Source organism: Mustela erminea, chromosome 5 (assembly GCF_009829155.1).
Source record: "Mustela erminea isolate mMusErm1 chromosome 5, mMusErm1.Pri, whole genome shotgun sequence".
NCBI classification, from domain to species: domain Eukaryota; kingdom Metazoa; phylum Chordata; class Mammalia; order Carnivora; family Mustelidae; genus Mustela; species Mustela erminea.
In genome coordinates, this window is record NC_045618.1 from 71,695,384 (window position 1) to 71,717,900 (window position 22,517).

The 22,517-nt window shown below is 44.8% G+C and overlaps 1 protein-coding gene and 1 long non-coding RNA gene across 3 annotated transcripts in view; one reads left to right on the forward strand and one right to left on the reverse strand.

The window, feature by feature from the left end:
- Positions 1-1,759: 1,759 nt before the first annotated feature.
- Positions 1,760-8,243, forward strand: LOC116589987. Its single transcript, XR_004285464.1, has 5 exons — positions 1,760-1,880; positions 6,404-6,567; positions 6,730-6,810; positions 7,771-7,827; positions 8,226-8,243. It is a non-coding gene; the product is annotated as an uncharacterized LOC116589987 (long non-coding RNA).
- Positions 8,244-19,081: 10,838 nt separating this feature from the next.
- The window catches only part of BCL2L10 (BCL2 like 10), a 40,487-nt gene continuing 37,051 nt past the window's right edge, over positions 19,082-22,517 (reverse strand). Inside the window, exons 3-4 of one of the 2 annotated variants that reach the window (XM_032343751.1) lie at positions 21,300-21,488; positions 19,082-19,391 (exon numbers count right to left, since the gene is read on the reverse strand). In XM_032343751.1, coding sequence (XP_032199642.1) covers positions 21,449-21,488 — 40 coding nt within the window. In that variant the 3' untranslated portion in view covers positions 19,082-19,391; positions 21,300-21,448. Of the gene's footprint in view, positions 19,392-21,299; positions 21,489-22,517 lie in introns of those variants that run through there. The other variant, XM_032343749.1, reaches the window with a different exon arrangement.

The window sequence follows — 22,517 nt, forward strand, 5'->3', positions numbered from 1 at the left end:
TGGAAAACTGAATCCTTGCGCTATCATCTGTCATCTGTCACCTATCTCTATATTTGTATATTGTCCTAGTTCTGATCACCAAAAAGGCTTGTCTGTATAAAGGGCTAAAACAAGTTATTTCTCCTTCTCCATGGAGTTTACTTTCTATAGCTGTTCTCCTGGGAATCTGATAAGAGTGGAATGTCAGCTGCGTTACTAGGCGGCATTGCTTGTGGTAAAAATGGTGCACTGTATCTGGACTGTGAGGACAGTGAATGAATTAGGAAGCCCTCATGCGAAGCTATGGTTTGGGAGAATCATGACTTAGAACTGGACATTTGTCCTGTCAGGGCACAGGAGTAAGCTAGTCCCATAAATTGTTACTAGTGATATTGGCTCCTAACTGGGATAAGAGGTTTTTATTCATTGTTTCTCTGAAACTGAGTCTCAATTGGGCATCCTGCACTTGAGCTGGCAATCCCATGGTAGAAACAGGGGTGGGGGGTGTTGGTTTGCAAACTGGCCCCTATCCCCGGAGGGCAAGGAGAGACTGAAGAAAGAGGCGGACCCCTCCAGATCAGTAGGTGGCCAAGTTTAATCAGCAGGGGAACTTACTTATGAGGCTGCTCTTGTGTGGCTAGCAGCAAGATGAACAGATCTCTGCCTGCCAGAACCTTCAAAGTCCTACAGAGGACTTAACTGGGTTCAGTTACATGCACAGCCCAGAGGGTCTCCACAATACCTTACTCTATCAAGGCTATGTCCTTGGAGTAGCTCCCACTGTGGGAGGGGTAGGCAGAAGTGTATATTCCAAGTACTGGGGGTGGGGTTGGAATAGGGGTTGGAGGTAGACTGATGGAGGGGGTGGGTGGTGGTGAGGAGCCTCTCATTTTCCCAGTCTAGCTCATGGGTCAACCATCAGTCGGCGCCCTCTCGATGACCAACTCCCATGGGGGCAGGGCGTGTAGGACCTAGAGAAATGCCCCCCACTGCCTGGCTGGTGTGCTGTGTTTCCTGTCCTTGGATCCTTATTCTAAGTGAAATCAATGCCAAGTATGGCCTATTATAGTTATGTGAGTCCAAATGTTTAAAAGAGCCTGAAAAGAATGCCATAGTAGGCACTGTAACCTACAAATGGTGACCAGCTCAGGATCAGTCTCACCCTGAGAACCCAGACGGGACTCTCTACATAATATTTATTTAAAGGAAATGGCTGATTCCATTTGGGACACCAAAAGTACAGGATGAACCTGGCACCTCTTGTCATACTGAAGAACAGGACCACTTGAAGATGACTAAGTTCATGTTGAAGAACTCAGGAGCTTGTATGGAGAAGCTAGGATTTGCTTATGTGAAGAGACAGGGTATAAAGGAGGTGTTGGGTATGTGAGGATTCATTATGTCATTTCCTCTAAATTTGTATTTTTGGAATTGTCCATAATAGAAATCTAAAAATAATAAAATAAGAAGTGACTGCGCCAATTCCTTTTCCCCTCCAGGAATTGTAGAATCATAATTATCATTTAAAATGGCTGCACAGAGTTGAAGTAGTATAAATTATTTATACATCCATCTATCATTTTAAATATATTTTAAAAGACAAGTTGTTATTTAGGTTGGGAGTTTGAAAACTTTGAGTGTAAAAAGACCACGTGAAAAATTGCAGAGACCTGACATACAATGAAGTTAAATGCATCAGTAACTGAAAAACGAGCTTTAACAAGTGAAGAACCAAGGTTGAGAGAGAATTTCGATTCTGTTTAACAGAATAAACCAGAGGAACCACACTGGCCATTGTGGGATGCGTATACCTGTGAACTCCCTATTCTTTTGTCTGGGAGCAGAGATGGGACAAACCAACCACCCTGGGTCCCCAGAAGACCCATTCTATGAGTCTAGAGGTAAGGCACCCTTCCCTGTCTCAGCATATACAGGGCTCTTAGGACAAGTCATCACTACACCTTGCCACAAGGGGACGCTCTGAGACAATAGCCTAAGGTGAGTTAAGGGACACAGAGAAGGAGGCTCCTTCTTCATGGGAGGAGCCAGGGTTGCTGAGAGTTACTGTTCAAAAACCTCTTCTCAACTGTTCAGGGCCCAGGAGGAAGTTGTGCTGGGACGCCGACGAACAGTGTCTCTGAGCGCCCTCCTCAGGCAGTGTGGATGCTGGCAAGCCCCATGCTGTGGCTCAGCCTGTCCCACGTCACCCAGGTGCCCTGAGCCCATGAGGAACCCCCACCCGCCCACAGTGCCACTTAATGTCTTTTGAACACTTCCTGTCTCCTTGTAGAACAGGCCCTGGGCCACAGCAGAAGGGGCTCCGTGGTGGAAGGCCTTCTGGACGGTTGCCAGCCTTGAGGTCTACTTGCAGTTACTGGAAAGCAGCTTTAAAAATAGAAATAGCTGTGGTAAAAACTGTGGTCAGAGCCATCAAACCACAGTAAGGCCAACTTCTCTCTCTTGAAAACTCATTTCTGAGAAGTGGTCTGTTTCCAGCGGTGGGAATCTCCAGTTCCTAAAGGTGCAGAAGAAGCCTGTGGTGGATGATGGCCCCACTTTCTCTGACCCTGGCTGACTTGTCAGCAGGAAACCGATTTCATAGCCAAATTGGGCCCCTTCTGGATTGCAACTGCTGCCTAATACATATCTTTTAAATCAAATTTACTCTTGCTTCACCTCCTTGACATTTTGGGTAAGAGAAACATACAATTACAGCCATGCTGGCAAGCATTTGCTTCTAGAAAACTTCAACGTCTCGTTTTTAGAATGAAAAGAGCTTGACTTTGTATGCCATTCTTCTCCCTGTTAAAACACTTGGATGGCCTACCTTGGGAGCACAGATTACAGAGTAATTATTATTTTGTTCAGCACATATAACAGGGAGGAAGCACAAATGGATAAGGCTGTATCTTATATTTATTTTATTTTTTAAAAAAGATTTTATCCATTTGGGAGAGAGAGAGAATGAGAGAGAGCGCATGAGAGGAGGAGGGGGTCAGAGGGAGAAGCAGACTGCCTGCTGAGCAGGGAGCCTGATGTGGGACTTGATCCCAGGACTCCAGGATCACGACCTGAGTCAAAGGCAGTCACCCAGCCAACTTCGCCACCCAGGTGCCCAAGACTGTATTTTAGATAAAACAAAGTGTTCCTCTGCCAGGACTTTGAGGTCTTTTTCCTCTCCTACTGTTTAACAGATGCCACCCCTATTGGGTGGCAAATACTGTGCCTCTCTAAGCCGATGAAGAGAAAATGTGGTCTTATGTGCTCCTTCCCATGACATTGATCACCTGTCATTCTCCTCAAACTCGTCTGGAATCGTTCTCTGCCTACTCTGAAGAAAAGCTCCTCTTGGTCCTCCTAACCTTTTTCTACAGATGTTCTGAAAACATGAAGAGAGACCTCAGTGTGTTCCTTTTTTTTTTTTTTTTAGTTCGGTGTCATGGAGAGGAGAACATTTTGTGTATGGCATCCATGGGCTCACATCTCTCATATATACATCTCTCATATTCTCTATAAAATTCAACCAGACAAATATTTATCAAGTGTCTACAGTCAGTAAGAATCTACCAGAAATAAGTTTGGCTGCAAGTGACAGAAAAAAAAAAAAACAACAACTTAAAAAGTGAGATTCATTTTTCTCATGTAACAAAAATTCAGGAGACATGCAGCTTCTGGAATTGGTTCAGTGGCTTATTTGAAGAATATTATGTATAACATCTGTGATTGTTTTGCCATTTCCTCACAAGTTCAGGATAACTATTATAGCTCCATATTCATCCATATGAATCTATATTCAAGTCAGGGAGAAGGATGAGGGGCCATGCAAGCACTGTCTGTGCCTTGACATTTGGAAAGACTTTTGCTAACATCGCATTGGCAGGACTATGTCCCATGGCCACTTTTAGCAGCAAGGCTAGCTGGAAAAGCAACTATTTAGCTTTTCCCATTCCAAATGTAAGTCCAGGAAAGAAGGAAGTTGGCAGTGGGCACTGGATTAGCCAAACTACAGTGTCTACAATGAGACCCTTCCAACTACATTTGGAAAAGTAAATGCCATCAGAGAAGTCCATCATCCAAACATTAGGAGTTCTGGAGGAGAAAACAGAAAATCAGAAAGGATAGCATCATCAATAAAATGCTTCAACAAAATCTCCCACAACCAAAGGACACCAGTTTCCAGGTTGAAAGGCTCACCTAAGTGCCTAGCACAATGGATGAATATCACATATCATCGTGAAATTTCAGATCTCTGGGGTCAGAGAGAAGATCCTGCTGGCTTCTGGAGAGAGAGGGAAAGCGAGCAAAAGAGAGAGGGAGAGCGAAGAAAAAAACAGTCCACAAAAAAAAAGGATCAGGAATCCACACTGGAAGTTAAAAGAACATTGGAAGAATGCCTTTAACAGTGGAAGCTAGAAGAAAATGGAAAAATGCCTCTAAAACTGAGTGAAAATAATTTACAATCTAGAACTTCATGCCCAAAGTATTAATCAACTGTGAAGGTGAAATAAAGTCATTTTCAAATATGCCAGGCTTCTAACTTGTTATTTCTCACACTCTTCCTCAGAAAGTTGCCGGAGGATGTGTTTCAGCAAAATGAGGGAGAAAACCAAGACAGAAAAAAAAGGCAGGGATACAGAAACAGGAGACCCAAGAGGTGTGGAAAGTGAAAGGAATCCAGGATGATACTGAAGGGATATTGCAGGATGACAACTCTGTAGCAGGCACAGGGGGACGACCAGCCTGTGTTTGAGCAAGCCAGAGGCTCTGGAAGACAGTTCCTCAGAAGGCAGAAACTTATAAAATGCCTGATGTGAATACATGTCTTGAGAAGAGATTTAAATAATTGGAGGAGGATTTAAGAATGGATTGCTAAAAAGTTTATAGACCGCTAATAAAAAAAACTAACCAGGCAGGGCACTTGGGTGGCTCAGTTGGTTAAGCTCCTGCCTTCAGCTCAGGTCATGATCCCAGGGACCTGGGATCGAGCCCCACATTGGGCTCCCTGCTCTGTTTCTCCCTCTCCCTGTACCACTCCTACTGCTTGTGCACCTGTGCCTTCTCTCTCTCTCAAAGAGATAAATCTTAAAAAACCCCCCAAAACCTAACAAGTTAAAAAAAAGACAATTATTAACAAAACAAATGTACAAGAAAGGAAAAATAATCATAGTTTGTTACATGGCTCAACTCGGACACACAAAATTATAATAATGTAAAAAACGAATATTGATTTAAACAAAATTATGATATGACTATATCAGGTTGGGTAGGGGAACAGGAATCCAAGAGTGGCAGGAGATGAGAGGGATGAAGGACTTACGTCTTCATCTGTCACGATATGAAGGCAACAGCTATATCCCGAACTGAAAACCAAGAAGTCGTAATCCAGGCATTCTATTTAAAGATACAGAGGCAAATACCAAAAGAATCAACTACAAGAGTTAAAAGAAGTTATATATGGGGCTGGGAAATGGAAGGAGGGAGAAGAAAGACTAGATCTTATTGAGCTATTGGACTCATTAAATCACCATGATGTCTAACTTCAAAACAAAAAAGTAAAAAGAGAAAAAAGAAGTTGATACTCATATAACTCAAGTGGACATTAAGATTTTTATTTATTTATTTGACAGAGAGAGATCACAAGTAGACAGAGAGGCAGGCAGAGAGAGGGGGAAGCAGGCTCCCTGCTGAGCAGAGAGCCCGACGCAGGACTCGATCCCAGGACCCTAAGATCATGACCTGAGCCGACCTGAGCCGAAGGCAGCGGCTTAACCCACTGAGCCACCCAGGCACCCTCAAGTGGACATTCTTAATATATTATATTACTATATATATTATATTACTCAAGATTTAAGTAAAATTTCTTTAAAAAATAAGATTTAAGTAAAACCTTACCTGGATCAATTAGCTTAATGGAACACGAATGGAACATGTTATCACGGACGGTTAACTATCAGGTCCCCATTTAATACCATGATTCTCAGCCCTGGCTGCAGGACTCTGGTGGGTCGCACAGGAGAATCACCTGGAGAACTTTTAGAACCTGCTCAAGCCATGTCTCGCCTAAGCCAATCAAATGGAATCTCCAGAGCTGGCAGGGGCATCCCTAGGGCTTTTTTTTTTTTTTTTAATTTATTTATTTGACAGAGAGAGATCACAAGTAGGCTGAGAGGCAGGCAGAAAGAGAGGAAGGCAGAGAGAGAGGAAGGGAAGCAGAGAGCCTGATTCGGGGCTCGATCCCAGGACCCCGAGATCATGACCTGAGCCGAAGGCAGAGGCTAAACCCACTGAGCCACCCAGGGGCCCCTCCCTAGGGCTTTTTAAAGCGCTGCAGGTCCTTCTAGGGTGTAACAAGATTGACAACAACTGGTCTAGTGACCACCTGAGGAACATGTTTGAAAAACTTTCCCTGACATTTCCTTTCAAGGCAGCTCATATGATCCTTCGTCAGTGGCCCACCATCTACCGAAGAATCTGGCTCCACTTCCTGACGAAGGAGGTGATGTGGAAGATGTAAGTGGAGGCTGACATGCATACCCAGCACAGAAGCAGGAGTGGACCGGGCCAGCTAGGCTGCCTGGAGAAGTCAAGGTCAGTGTTGCCTCAGTCCTAGGGTCAGGAGACTGGTGGTCTCCACAGTTTCAATGCCAGATTAGGATTGCAGGGTGAAGATCACAGATTTATTTACTTTCTTATTTTTGCATTTTCAATTCCTCCTGAATATCAAATGCTGGAAGATTTCCTCTTTACCAGATGGTTGGAGCAAAAGTTCGTCTGTGGCCCCTGAAAACACAAACACGAAGATCGAGCCTTCAAAACTATTTTTAGCAGATGGTAAGTGCACCTGATTACCCATTACAATCCACTCCCTGTGTTTGGGCCGCCAGACCATTTGTTTCATTAGTCTTGGAGGCAGGATGGCTTCATGATTCATTAGGTCTGCTTCCTATTTTTCATTTATTTATTTGTGAGAGAAAAACAGAGAAAGGACACAAGTAGGGGGAGAGGCAGAGGGAAAGAACCTCAAGCAGATGCCCTGCTGAGTGGGGAGCCTGACTTGGGGCTCGATCTCACAACCCTGAGATCATGACCTGAGCAGAAACCAAGAGTTAGATGCTGAACCGATTGAGCCACCCAGGCACCCCAGGTGTGCCTCCAATTTCTAAGAACACATTTTACGGACAAGCATTAGATCAGCATCAATGTCCTATTCAGTGTTTTCATAAATTGAATGCAGAAAACACTTGGAGCCAAGATGTGCCAAGATATCTGGGGCTGTATCAAGAAATCAAGGTCATTACCATTGTAATCCAAGTCAACAGCAATGGCCTCAGATCTCTGCTCTTAAGATATAGTCTTGGCAGTTACGGGGTGCCCTTACCTGAGGGATAGGATGGAAACTTGCTTGTAAGCAAAATAGAGTTCCGTCTTCCTCAAGTATAAACTCCCCCTACTTTCCTCTAGGCCTTGTAGATCTCTCCTGGCATCAGACACGGAGATGTGATAGCAGGGTTGTAAGTGCTTTGTGTGGATTATCATCACCGAGGACTCTAGTCAGAACTAAGAGTCCGATATCAAGGTAGAAGGCGCACACTGGGATGGCACTGGGTTAAATGCCCACAGGACAAAAGGGACTCTGGAAAAGATGTGATGGAGGGCTGCTGGGAGGCCGCAGAAGAGGAAGGCAGCGCTGGTGCCAGACGGCTCTCCTTCTCGACCTAGCCTTTCTCTTTATTCAACCCTCCTATCCCACTCATGCCTGCTGCTTGCCCTCTCATCCTCTCCTGGGGAAAGAACATCGGACCAGGCGGGTTCTGGAGTGTTCCTGCATTCACACATACCTGCGGCCTGGTATGTAGAGCTGTCTCAGCAAATGGCTCCCACCTGACACTGGGGTCCACGGGGTCAGGGGGCTGGGAAGGGTTCTGCCTTGCAGTCAGAGCACTCTTAGGTGATGAGAACAGCTGTGTCCTCTCTGCCTGCTTTACAAAGCCTGAGGCCTCAACGGGATATTGAGCTCAGGGATGATGGTAAAACATAGCTCTGTGATGTTGGTGTAGAGGGAGACACTGCCTGGACCGGACGCCGGATCACCTTAGTAAGCCAGTGCTCAAACTCGGAAAGTTGCAGCTGGTAGGTCCTAAGGGCCTCCCTAAGTATATGTCTAACCAGATGGGGATAGCAGGGCCTTGTTCTGGGTTTTTATAATCTGCGGTCACCAACATTATCAATTTCTTTGAATTTCACAGGGTATCAGAAGAAGTGTGGCTGGGCACCTGGGTGGCTCAGTGGGTTAAGCCGCTGCCTTCGGCTCAGGTCATGATCTCCGGGTCCTGGGATCGAGTCCCGCATCAGGCTCTCTGCTCGGCAGGGAGCCTGCTTCTCTCTCTCTCTCTGCCTGCCTCTCCATCTACTTGTGATTTCTCTCTGTCAAATAAATAAATAAAATCTTTTATAAATTAAAAAAAAAAAAGGAAGAAGTGTGGCTGAGAAACATGAACAGATACATGTCATTAGCCCCTTGTGCAGAACCAGAACAGCAGCTGAAAGATGGACAAATCAGGACCAAGGCCTCAGGGCACTAGCCGCTGAGTGTGGTGGGTTCCCAGGCGTGGCCATGGCTCTGCGTGGGGCAGAGGGACGATGACGGCAGCTGGCCTCGGATCTTGTCTAGGAGAGGTGTCCTGCCCTCCGGCTGCAGGGATGGTGCGTCAGGATGGGTGGGGTCTGAGGCAGGCAGGGGACACAGGTCATAGGTTCCATGGTAAAGGCGCAAAGTGTGTTTTCCTCAGATTCTCCTTGGTGAGTACTCTCCCTTTCCCTTTGAAACCCTGAGGTTTAAAAGCTGAAGCCGGAGCTCTTCTATGTTGCTGATGAGCATGTTAGTATGACTGCTGTGGAAAACAGTTGGGCAGTTCCTCAAAATATTAAACAGAGCTACCACATAACCTGTAATTTCACTCCTAGACATATACCCAAGAGAACTGAAGGTTTGTCCACACATTTTGTAAAAGAATGTTAAAAAAAAAATTCATGGCAGCATTACTGATAATATCCAAAAAGTGTAAACAATCTATGTCCATCAGCAGAAGAATGGATAAACAAAGTCGGGTGTAGCCACACAATGGAGTACTACTCAGCCATAAAAAGGAATATAGTATGGATACATGCTACAATGTGGTTAAATATTGAAAACATTATGTTAAATGAAATCAGACACAGAAAACCATTTGTTGTATGATTCAGTTTATATGAAATGTCCATGATAAGCAGATCTGTAGAGACAGAAAGTAGATGTTCTGGTTGCTAGGGGTTGGAGAGGGGGAATTGAAAGTGACCTCTTTTTGAGGAGATGGAAAGGTCTGGAATTTGGTAATGGTGCTGATGGTTCACATTGTAAACTAAAAACCACTGGGTTGTACGTTTGACAATGGTTAAAATGGTGACTTTTATCTAAAACTGCATTGCAAAAAATAATGGAAGAACAGAAAAACCTTTAACTTTTTAAAAGATTGCCAACCCCCCACCCCCCCCCCCGCCAGCAGATTTATTTAGTGATGTTTTTAACTTCTAAAACCTTGGGTCATAGGAAGATTTTTAAGTGGCTCATGATTCCTCCAAATCTGAGGTATTAACGTGTACTTCAAAGTTTTATTTTAGATTCCCCTTTGCTGTTGCTTCTTGGAAAGACTCTTTCTGCTAAGTTTGTTTGTTACTTCTGCCATTAAGGTAGTTTTCTAAGTTTGGTGATTCTTGGAAGTTAGCTAAGAGTGACTGATGAGGGTTTAGATCAGTACTTCTTAATTCTGGCTGATGATGGGAATCAGCTGGGAGTAGGCCAACTCCATCAGAATTGAGGGGAAGAGGGAGAGGCACCGAGCGTGGGTACACAGTCCCCCCAGGTGATTCTGTGTGTGCCAGGAGTCGAGAGCTTCTAATCTAGTGTAAGCCACATGTTAGTTCTAGCCAAGCCTGAGTCCATTTCCTGGTAGTGTAAGCCACATGTTAGTTCTAGCCAAGCCTGAGTCCATTTCCTGGTAGTCCATTTCCTAGTCCACTTATGTGAAAGTGGGGGCCCGGGGATTCTGCCCCAGGTGATTGTGGTGCCTGGGAAACACTCATCATAGGTGATTATCTGGGTCCAAGAATCTTGAATTTAGATTATTGTGTGGGTCCAGAATCCCTGGGTGATTGTGGGGGACCAAGAAAGTCTAATTTAAATGATTAGGGCCCAGGAAAGTCTACCCTAGTTGCTTGTGTATGCCCAGGTAACTCTCGTGATTAGGGAAACTCCTTGATTGTGGGCATCCAGAAAATTCTACCTTAGGTGACCATGGTCCAAATAAATGATACCTTGATTGACTTCAGATGCTCAGGAAACGCTCTTCAATGATTTCAGGGTGCAGGAAACTCTGACTTAGATCATTGTTAGCCTAGGAACTCTACCTCTAGTGATTGTGGACCCAAAAAACTCCACCTTGGGTTATAGAGGGGGTAAAAGTAATTTTATTGTAGGTGTTTCCAGGGCTCTGGAAAGTCTACCTTACGTGATGGTGCAGGGCAAGGAGGCTTTACCTTAGGGAATTGTCCAAGAAAATGTCACCATAACTTAGGTAGAGTTAGGAGACTCCTCTTAGTGGAGTGGAGAGAGAAGGAATCTGTTAGGTGATTGTGGGAACCACAAGCATGTAACTTAGGTGATCTAGGAAACCCAGGAAACTCCACCTTAGTTGACTATAAAAGGCACAAGAAATTCTAACTTAGGTGAGTGGGTTGGGGAGGGCAGGAGGAATCTCTCAAATGACTTTGGAGTCCCAGGAAACACTCCTTTGTTGATATCCAGGGCCCCAAAAGCCATAGCTACACGATTGAAGGGGGCCAAGATTGTTACCTTGAGGTGACTTGGGGTGGGGGTGAGAACACTGTCCTACGGGACTTGGAGAGCCAAAAAGCTCCAGATTACTTGATTGGTGTAAGTGGAACACAATCGTAGATGATTGTGGGCACCCAGGAAAGTTTCCCATAGGTCCCAGGTAACTGGATTATAGGTGATTATTGGGAGTGGAGGGAGGTTATGGGAGACAGGTGTTTGTATATTAGGTGATTGTAGGGATCAGGAAACTATACAAATGTGTGATTGTGCATGCCAAGAAAACCCTATTTAGTTGATTATGCTGTCCATGAAACTGTACATTAGGTAATTGCAGGGAAAACGGGTGCATTTAACTCTACCCTTTGGTGATAAGGGGCCAGGGTCGTTGTTCATCGGTGATTGTGGGTGCCAAGGTGACTTTGGTGACTGTATGAGAACACTCAAGTGTCCCCTGTATTAGGTTCTGCAGGGGGCCTAGGAATTCGAGCCTAGGCGATTGCTAGAGACAGATGATCCCAAACTGAGGTGATTGAGAAGACTTGTAAACACTAGTTTTGGTTATTGTAGGTGGCCCAGAAAATGTGGCTTCAGGGATTGTGGGAGCCCCAGGAAATTGAGGCTGAGGTGATGGCGGAGGACAAGGAACACTACCGAAGTTGATGTGGGGTACCAAGTAATTTACTTTAGGTGACTCTGGATGCCCAGGAAACTGAGTTATTTTGAAGTCAGGAAAATCTGCTGTAGGTGATTATGTACCATTAATGGAGACTATGTGAATCTGGCATCCCAGGGATCTTCCACAGGTGGATGTAGGGAGGAGTCCAGGAAACTCTAGCTTTTGTGACTATGGGAGCTGGAATAATCCTCTTTAGGTTGAATGTGAGGGCTAGGATAGTATATGTAAGATGATTGTGTGGGTCTGATATCAGGTACCCTAGATAACAATAGGGCCCAGGAAACTTTACCATAGGGACAGGGGAAAAGGGTGGTCAGGAAGCTCTTCCCTAGGTGATTGTGGGAGACAGGAATATGTGGCTGAGTCACTTCTGGGGTCAGCACATTCCAGATTAAGATGTCTATGGGGAAGCAGAAAAATCTACTTGAGATGATGCTGCGCTCCAGAAACTATGGGAGGTTGTCGTGGCTCAGACTCTAGCTAAGATGACTGCGGGTATCCAGGAAAGTCTGATTCGAGGGGTTGTCATGTCCCAAGGACTTCTATCACAGGTGATAGTAAGAGCCAGGAAACTATACCTTTGGTGATTGCAGGGACCCAGGATATACCTTAGGTGACTGGGGGGCCCTGGAAGTTCTACCTTATATGATTGTGGGTGATCGGGATAATGTACCTCTGTGACCAGGTGATCCCAAATATCTATCCAATGTGTTTGTAGAGTCCCAGGAGTGTCTACGTTGGGTGATTGAAGGTGCCAAGAAAACTCTTATTTTGGGAGCCAGGAATCCATACCTTAGTGATTGTGTGGGGCCTAGGCAATTCTCCCTTAGGTGTTATGGGGCCCTAAGAAACACTACCTTAGAAACCATAGATCTAGAAACTCTGTAGAAATAATTGTAGGGGCCCAGCCAAACTAAACGTTAGGTGATTGGATCCAAGCCAATGCTGCCAGATTGCTTGTGACAGCCCAGGAGACTGTAGCTTTAGGTGATTTTAATGGAGAGCCAGGACATACTTAGCTTAGTGGATAAATTGTTGCGGCCCAGAAAATTCACGTTAGGCAATTGTAGGGGGTTCAGACCACTTCAGCTTTAGGATATTTCATGGGGAGTAGGGGGAGAAGGGTAGAAAACTAGAGATGATTGTAGGTGCCCAGAAAACTTGATATTAGGTCTTTGTGGGAGATAAGGAATAAACCTTGAATTTTTTGCAACATTCTCCCCCTCTGCCCTGTCAATTCTACCTTTGGAAATATTGGAGGTCCTGGAATTTCTAGTTTAGGTGTTTGGGGGACCCAAGATGTATACCTTGGGCAATTTGGGGAGTCCAGGGCTGAGTCACTGCTGCGGGAACTCTCAGGGAATAGTGGGGGCCAGGATTTCTACCATATGGGATAGTGGTAGTCAGGAAGACACACCTTAGTTGGTTTTGTGTGTTGGGTCAGGAATGTATCCCTTAATGATTTGGGGTTATCAAGAAATTCTACTTTGGGTCATCTAGGGAACCCAGGAAACTCTTAGCTTATAATGGGGGGCCAGGAATCTCTCCTTTAGGTGACATTGGGGTCCCAGAAAATACCTCTCTAGGTGATCTTCCAGACCCAAGCAACTGACTGTTGGGTGGTGGGTGGGATTCTCACCCTTAGGTGATTTTTGGGGTCTGAAAACTCTTAGGAGGATTTTGGGGGCCCCACTCTGTTGGTTGGTATCAGCTGTCAAGGAAACACAATCTGATGGTTGTGGGCACCTAAAACCATCTTCCTTAGGTGATGGTGGAATCACCGAAAACTCAGTCTTAGGTGGGGATGGGGGAGGTTGGGTTGGGGGCAAGTATCTCTGTATTTCGTGATTGTTGGGGTCAGGAAAGTATGCTTTACATGATCATGGGTGTCCAAGAAACTCTTAGTTGATTGTGCTGCCCATGAAACTATGTTAGGTAATTGCAGAGAGGTTGGGCATCTATGAACTCTACCTTTTGGTGATGAGGGGTCAGGGTACTTTTTCATAGTGACTGTAGATGCCAAGGTCACTGACTTTAGTTAGACAGTGGGGGACTCAGGAAAATAGCTTAGGTCATCCCAGGGGCTCAGGATTCTCTACTTACTTAGTTGTGCTCATGAATTTCTACATTAGGTGTCCTGGGAGCCCAAGAAACTACAGCTTAGATGATTTGGGGGAGTAGATGACTGCAACCTTAGGTGATTTAAACTCTGGCTTTAGTGTCTGTGGGGGGGGGGGCGGGAAAATACAGCTTCAGTGATTGCAAGGGGGCCCATAAAGTCTAGCTGAGGTGATACAAGGCTGGGAACACTCCAGAGATTGATTTGGTGTTCCCGGGAACTTACCTTAGGTGATTCTGGATGCCCAGGAAACAGAGTTCCTTTGGAGCCAAGAAACTCTACCTCAGGTGATGATGGGTACCATTAATAGAGACCTTTCTGTGATTGTGTGGTTCCCGGAATCTTCCGTAGGTGAATGGGGGGCCCAGAACTAGCTTGAGTGTGGGGCACCGGAAGCTGTACCTTAGGTGATTGTGGGAGCCACAATAATCTACTCTAACTGAATCAGCTCATGTGAGGGGCCAGGCTAGTACATTTGAGATGACTGTGTGGGGCTAGTATCATGTGCCCTATAACACTGTGAGCCTGGAAACCTACCTCATCCCTCTGAACGAGACAGGGTACTAAGATTTATTATCTAGAGTCTACTTGAACTTCTACATTTGAAAATACTGAGGGATCGGGTCACCTGAGTGGCTCAGTGGGTTAAAACCTCTGCCTTTGGCTCGGGTCATGATCTCAGGGTCCTGGGATCGAGCCCCGCATCAGGCTCTCTGCTCTGCAGGAGGCCTGTTTCCCTTTGTCTCTCGCCACTTGCCTCTCTGCCTACTTGTGACTTCTGTCAAATGAATAAATAAAATCTTTAAAAAAAAAAATACTGAGGGACCTAGAAATTCTAGGGGACCATAGTCAGGAACTTGTACCTACGACAATTTGGGGAGACCAGAAAACTATTTCTTAGGGCCTTATGGGTTTCCAGGAATTCTGAGGGGATTGTGGTATTGTGGAAACTACACCTTAGTTCATCGTGTGTATGAGCCAGAATACATTCCCCAGCGATTTGGGGCCCCAGGAAATTCTGCCTTGGGTAGTCTAGGGGGCCCAGGGTACTTTCTCGTTGTTGATTATGGAGGGCTCAAGAAACTGTATCTGAGGGAGTTCTGGGAGCCCAGGATACTCCAATACTAAATTAACTGAAGGTAAGTTTCCTAGTCCTACTAGATCACCCAAGGTGTAACATTCTAATTCCTCAAATCACTAGGGGATATACTCATGGCCTTCACCCACAATTCACTGTTTTCCTGGTCTCCACAATTTTCTAATTGAGTTTCCTGGCTTCCCCTAATTGCACAAGGTACATATTCCTCAGTATTTCTGAAAGCCGAATTTTTGTCAGCCCCAAAATCACAAAGGTTTACCCTGTGTACCTCAAAGAACTAAGGTTGAGTATCCTGGGCACCCAAGACTACCTAAGATCAAGTTTTCTGGCATCCCCACAATATCCCAAGTTATAGTTTCCTGTTGATGCCTGCCGAATAGCTAAGGTGATTTTGTCCCCACAATCAATGAAGTGGGGGTTGACTATGTCCTGGCTCTCTAGTCACCTACAATGGACTGTTAGAAGCCCCCAGCATTCTTCTCAAGCAGGGTCTTGACTCCACAAAATCACCTAAAACTGTAGCCTCCTGGGCCCCCACAATCATTTATACAGAATTTGTGGGCCTAGACTTGCTAGGGTAATGCTTCTTGGAACCCAGCATACCTAAGGGAGAACTGCTTAGGTTCCACAGAATCAGTCCCCTATTTCTGGCTTCCACAATGAATTAGTCTGGATGGTCCTTGGGACCTTTCATCACCTAGGGTAGAGTTTTCTGGGAGTCTACAAACACATCAGGTAGAATGCCACCCCACCCCCTGCCAGTTCACATAAGGTATTTTCTTGGGACACCCCAACCATGTAAGGTAAAGTTACTAGGGCCCAACAAACACGTAAGATAGTGTCACTGGTTCCTCAAAATCACCCAATTGCTTTCTGTGCCCCCATAATCCCCTAAGTTCAAGATCTTTATTCCAAATATTTACTAGAGAATTTCCTGGCCCTCCATAAACAAGATTTTTTCCCCCCAGTAACTCACAGCAGTTTCACCGGCCCCCCACATTTACCGAAGCCAGTGCCTTGTGACTATACAAAACCACCTCCAGCTACAGTGTCCTTGCCCCCACATTAATTCGTACAGCACTTGTTTGGAGGAAATTATCAAAACTGTCTCTTCAGGCCTGATAATTGCCTAAGATGCAGCTTCCTGGGCCCACGACAATTGCCTAACAGGGTATAGTCCCTTCCCCTCCCTGCCATTGCCTAATGTAATTCTGTCTCTTAGGTCCCTGACAGTGGTTTAGGGTACAGTCTCCTGGGCCCTAACAGTTACTTACGCTAGTTTCCTGGGCCCCCATAAGCACCTACAATATGGAAACAACCTAAGTGTTACTTGATAGACAGACGGATAAAGTGGTTCTCTATATACAATGAAATATTACTCATCCATAATTATGACTGAGATTTTGTCATTTGTAACCACTTGGATAGACCTAGACAATATCATATGTGGTGAAGTCAGTCTGACAGACATATTTCACCTATATGTGGAATCCAAAAAACAAAAAACAAGATAGAGCTCATATTGCAAAGAAAAATCTTGCAGTTGCCAGAAGGCAAGGAGTTCAGGGGGATGGTGCTGGTGGAATACAGAGGGGATTAAGAGGTACAAACTTCCAATTATGTGTAAGTCATGGGGTGAAAATGACAGTATACAGAATATGGCCAATATCGTAGTCACTTTTGGTGGCAACTGGTAACTACACATATCTGGTAAGCATTATTTGGTAAGTATATTAAATGCTGAATCACTATGTTGCATGCCTACAACTATTACTGTATGTCAACTATAATTAAAGATGTTATTTGAGAGAGCAAGAGATTGAGAGAACAAATGCGGGGAGAGGCAGAGGGAGCAGACTCCAGAACAAAAGAGTCAGAAAGAGACCAAGTATGGGGTGGACTGGCTTGTGCATATACAGTGTAGTAAGGCCAGAGATTTGGGCCCGATGCTGATGGCACAAAACCTTGGCCATTAAGCAGTCTGACCTGCTTTTGGAAACTGGGTCATTGTTACAATATTTAAAGCTGGGAAGCCTGATGCATTGACTGGCTGACTATTTTTTGAGAGAGACAGAGAATGAGAATGAATGAGCAAATGCACACACACAAGCAGAGGAAGCAGGAGGGAGAGGGAGAAGCAGCTGCCCTGCTGAGCAAGGAGCCCTAGGATCATGACCTGAGTTGAAGGGAGGTGCTTAACCCACTGACCCACGCAGGCACCCTCAACTGGATGGCTTTTTTAAGATTTTATTTATTTGTTTGACAGAGGGAGAGATCACAAGTAGGCAGAGGCAGGTAGAGATGGGGGGGGAAGCAGGCTCCCTGCTGAGCAGAGAGCCCGATGCAGGGCTCAATCCCAGGACCCTGGGATCATGACCTGAGCCGAAGGCAGAGGCTTTAACCCGCTGAGCCACCCAGGTGCCCCTGGATGGCTTTTTAAAATTAACATATAATGTATTATTTGTTTCAGGGTACATTTATGTGATTCATCAGTCTTCCACAATTCACATTCACAATAGCACATACACTCCCCAATGTCCATCACCCAGCCACCTTATCCCCACCACTCCCAGTAGCCCTCAGTTTGTTTCCTGAGGTTAAGAGTTTCTTACGGTTTGTCTCCCTTTCTGATTTCTTCATTTTTCCCCTCTTCCTCCCAACCGTCCCTGCTTTGTTTCTCAAATTCCACATATCTGTGAGATGTAATTGTCTTTCTCTGACTGACTTATTTCACTTAGCATTATACCTTCTAGTTCCATCCACACTGTTGCATTTTTTTTTTAAAGATTTTTATTTACTAGGGCGCCTGGGTGGCTCAGTGGGTTGGGCCGCTGCCTTTGGCTCAGGTCATGATCTCAGGGTCCTGGGATCGAGTCCCGCATCGGACTCTGCTCAGCGGGGAGCCTGCTTCCTCCTCTCTCTCTGCCTGCCTCTCTGCCTACTTGTGATCTCTGTTAAATAAATTAAAAAAAAAAGATTTTTATTTACTTATTTGACAGAGATCACAAGTAGGCAGAGAATCAGGCAGAGAGAGAGGAGGAAGCAGGTTCCCCACCAAGCAGAGAACCCAACGTGGGACTCAATCCCAGGACCCCAGGATCATGACCTGAGCGGAAGGCAGAGGCTTTAACCCACTGAGCCACCCAGGCACCCACTGTTGCACTTTTCTGATGGCTGAGTAATATTCCATTGTGTGTTGTGTATACACACACACACATATATAATCATTATATATTAATGTTGACAGACATCTAAGGTCTTTCCATAGTTTGGCTATTAGGGATATTGCTATAAACAGTGGGGTGCATGTGCCCCTTCAAATCACATTTGTATCTTTGGGGTAAATACCCAGTAGTGTGATTGCTGGGTCATAGGTAGCTCTATTTTTAATATCTTGAGGAGCCTCCACACTGTTTTCCAGAGTGGCTGCACCAGCTTGCATTCCCACCAACAGTGTAGGAGGGTTCCCCTTTCTCTGCATCCTTGCCAACATCTGTCATTTCCTGACTGTAGCTGTCCTGACTGGTGTTTGAGGCGGGATCTCATTGTGGTTTTGATTTGCACCTCTGTTCTTATCAAGGTACCAGTCCTAGTGGATTAAAACCCCACCCTCATGATCTCATGTAACATTATGGACTTAAGAGATGTAATACTTTCCAAATGTAGTCACACTGGGAGTTAGGACAGCTCTGTGTAAACGTGGGGGTGAGAGAACGCAGTCCTTAACTGTCCGTCCCACATTTACTTACTTACTACATCTCTTAAGTTGTAAGAGATCCAGGGGAGGGAGTCTTAGATCATAAATGTCTTATTCAAAAATTTTTATTTGACAGAGATCACAAGTAGGCAGAGAGGCAGGCAGAGAGAGAAGGAGGGGAAGCAGGCTCCCCGCTGAGCAGAGAGCCCCATGCGGGGCTGGATCCCAGGACCCTGGGATCGTAACCTGAGCTGAAGGCAGAGGCTTTAACCCACTGAGCCACCCAGGTGCCCCTCAGATTTTGCTTTTTTAAAGATTTTATTTATTTGACAGCACAAGCAGGGGGATGGGTAGAAAGAGAGGGAGAAGCAGGATCCATGCAGGGAGCCTGATGGGGGCCCTAGGACCCTAGGACCCTGGAATCATGACCCACGCTGAAGGCAGCTGCCCTTCTTCAAATTCTACTTGAAAAGCAAGAGAGAAATCTTGGTAGTTTGTCATTCAGCTCAAATACTAACTCTCAGGGAGACATACAGGCAGGCATGAGACCATTCAAGAACACAGCAGCCAGCTGAGGTGCCTGGATGGCTAAGCTGGTTGAACATCCAGGTCTTGATCTCACTCAGGGTTTTGAGTTTGAGCCCTGCACTGGGCTCCATGCTGGGTGTTCTGGGTTAAAGATGAGGTTTTTTTTTTTTTCTTCTATCCCTCATTTCCCATCTGGCTATTTTTTCGGTCCTCAGATCTTTAAGGCTGCTGAAGGACAGAGGGCTCATCTTCTGTAACTTCATGTGAATGAGGTTGTAGAGCTATCCCTACCTATGGGACTAAAATTGTCCCTACGGAGGGCCACTGCTGCAGAGTCCAGATGGTGCACGGGGGTGGACTTGTTCTGAGTACTAAGGATCATGTTCTGGCTCAGTGAAGGAGTCAGGAGCTGCTTCCACGTATCTGGACAACAGGAGAGAACAAAGTGAAGAGAACACACTGGGATTATCATAACGAAAAGAAGAGGAGCAATGTGATGACCCTTTATCATGGGCTGTAGCCCACCTCCTGACCAGGAGTGTAACCAGTCACACAAAGAGCGCCAGTTTGATTACTCACATCAGTAAGTAACCCTGTTCTATTTCTGGTAGTATCGAAAGAATTCTGCCTTAGTAATGGCATATATTCCTCCTTGTGCTGCTTTTAAGACCTCTAATGCCATTCTACTTTGTAGAACTGCTTTATGCATTTGGGTCATTTCAGTGTTTAATACTGTAATGCTATTTTGAGAATCATTTAAGGCCTTCAGTGTGCACTGATCAAGGGCTTCAATGGGCCATATGCCATTTTCTAAGCCTGATGGAAGAAAAATAGAGGTCAGATGTCTAGACCCAATGGAACATGGGTCCTGTCAGTTCTGGGAGCCCATCCCCGGGTTGGCATACTGTCTGAAGGTAAGAGGAAGGCCTCTTATGGCCTGGAGAGTTCCATATAATATTTTCCATAGGCCGCCAAGAAACACCTTCTTAGTAATGGAAATATCCGTGTGTGTGCTGGTACTGAGGTGACACATGGGCTATGCACTGCTACAAATAATGCTCATCTGTACCGTGTAATGGAGAAGACCACTAAGGGCGGCCTGCAGTGCTTGGTAGGGGCAGTAAACCACAAATCTGGTAGGAAGATTGGTTGTGTAGCTCAGCATAATGTGCCCATTGTTTAAAAAAAAAAAAAAGAAAGTTTAGGTATGGTATGCACATCTGCTAAAACTTTGGATACACAGGAAGAGTTGTCTGGGACATATGCATGTCATTTAGTCTCAGTATTAGCATTAATAACTTCCTCTTTGACTTGCAGTCAGGGTATCAATGGCCATTAGGTTTTGGAGGCCCACTTTTCAAATGTGTGGGTGGCTTCATGTTGTGTTTGGTTAAAAGTGGCTCCTGTCTGCTTGGCTAAAGCCTCTACTTACAATGTGACATTGACAGAGGTACCTCCTGGAGCAAATGTGGGTGAAGGATAAAACCATCAAGAAGCCCTCTTTGCCTTGTCTAGCCTTTACAATATCCTAGGAATGAGGAATTGTGGGTAAGTGGGAGAGGACTGGTCTCTTGAGAGAAGGGCATCCCTAAGTGCATTCTCCAATCATGAAGCAAGGTGAGGCCATCCCTTATCTCCACTATTTTATACTTAGCCCCATGGAGTGGGGTAACGCTCTGATTTTTAGTATATGTGCTACCAAAGCGAGCACAACGCTCTGATTTTTAAGGAGCAATTTTGTCATGCCAGCCACAGAGAAGTGCTCAAGGTGATACGAGAGTCCCACAACTGCTGGGGAGGCCATCCCCTCATCCCGCTGTCTCAATCATCATAGGCCCACAGGGTCCTTTTTATTATCCCCACAGAGTAACAATCAGGGAAACTGTTTACATGGGAGCTCTTAGAGCAATCTCTCTGAAGTTTACCTCCAGTTGTCTAGCTTAGGCAAACAACAACATTTAAAGTTGAAACTAGACTCGAACATCATAAGGATACCATACTGGAACAGTTTTTCTAAATTCACCCTTATTTCCAGAAATAGCCAAGTCAAAACTCATTAGTGTTAAAACAAGCCCAGTTTTAACTAACTTGGCCCAATTATTCACATAAGCTCATCAAGAACAGTGACTGATCATTATAGGTCCTTATAAAAAGTTCCAAGTAAAGCAGATTTTAAAGGAATCTCTAGATTGAACTCAAGGCCAGAGACAAGCCAAATTATCATCATCGGACCTGCCTGCAATTCCTGTTGATTTGAGTGAATTTCTCTTCTTCAGATGCCCAAAATATGCTGTGATTCTTGCACCCTCCAGGAAGACATTCCTTACTCACCTGGTAAGGTCGCTGGGAACTCTGCAAGCAAGGAATCAGGCCAACAGTTCCAAGAGGCTCCCTTGGTTCCGTAAGGTCAATCTTAATTCCTTAAAGCAGTCTGGTCGTATCTGAGGTGATGCATTTCTCTCTCAAGCATGACATTCCAGTCAAAGCCTTCGTAATATAACCAATCTTCCAAACAGTGTCCTGTTAGGAGAACAGGTTTTTATTTAACTTACACAAGTAACTATAATTGCCATAGAAGGAAGAATACTCAGTTTCTAGACTCTGGAGGGTTGAGGTAGGGAGAAAAATTAAATGTTTCAATTTGTTCATGAAGGATATTTTATCATTTTCCTCAATTCATTCAGTCCTATATTAGTTTTTGTTTGAATGTGGCTTTTCCATTATTTCTGGAAATTCTTACCTAGCTCAGTTTTGAATATACCAAAAACCATTATTTGTCAAAAGTTCCCTTTATGAATCTCTTTGAAGAAGAAACACATTTTGCAAGAGCATCAAATGAGGGGTGACTGGCTCTTGATTTTGGCTCAGGTCCCTACAATTGAGCACCACATCAGGCTCTGAGCTCAGCAGGGAATCTGCTTGAGGATTCTCTTTGCCCCTCCCCCTGCTCATGTGCTCTAGACTAAATCTTAAAACTATAAATGACAAACGAAAAAACAAAACCACCCCAAAAAACCAATCCTCAAATGGACATGGTTAAAGATCTGAAAGTTCATTATAATGCAACTGACAAGGAAATCTGGTTATTTCTGTGACATAACATATCAATCACTTAAGTAGTGGCCTTATACTAGGACATAGTAAAACAAGGAACTTCATATATTTTCTAGGCTCGTTATAGCATTTACCCATATAATATAACCTAATGCTCATCACTGTTGGTTTGACAGTGCTTTCCAAGTAACTGAAAATACCAAATAAACAAGCCTAATTAGTAAAAAAGACTTCATGTGCCATTTCAAATCTTGGAGTTTGTTGAACACCTCAGAAAGTTTTAAAGCACATACCCAAACAGGATTATAGATCATTATACATTTAATATTTATATCAAAAATACTGTTTTTATTTGAATTCCAGTTATTTAACATACAGGGTAAGTTTCAGCTGTATAATCCAATGATCCACCACTGCCATCCACCCCGTGGTGCTCCTCACAAGCAGTGCACTCACTTCTTCATCCCCATCACCTCACCCGCCTCCATTCTGATG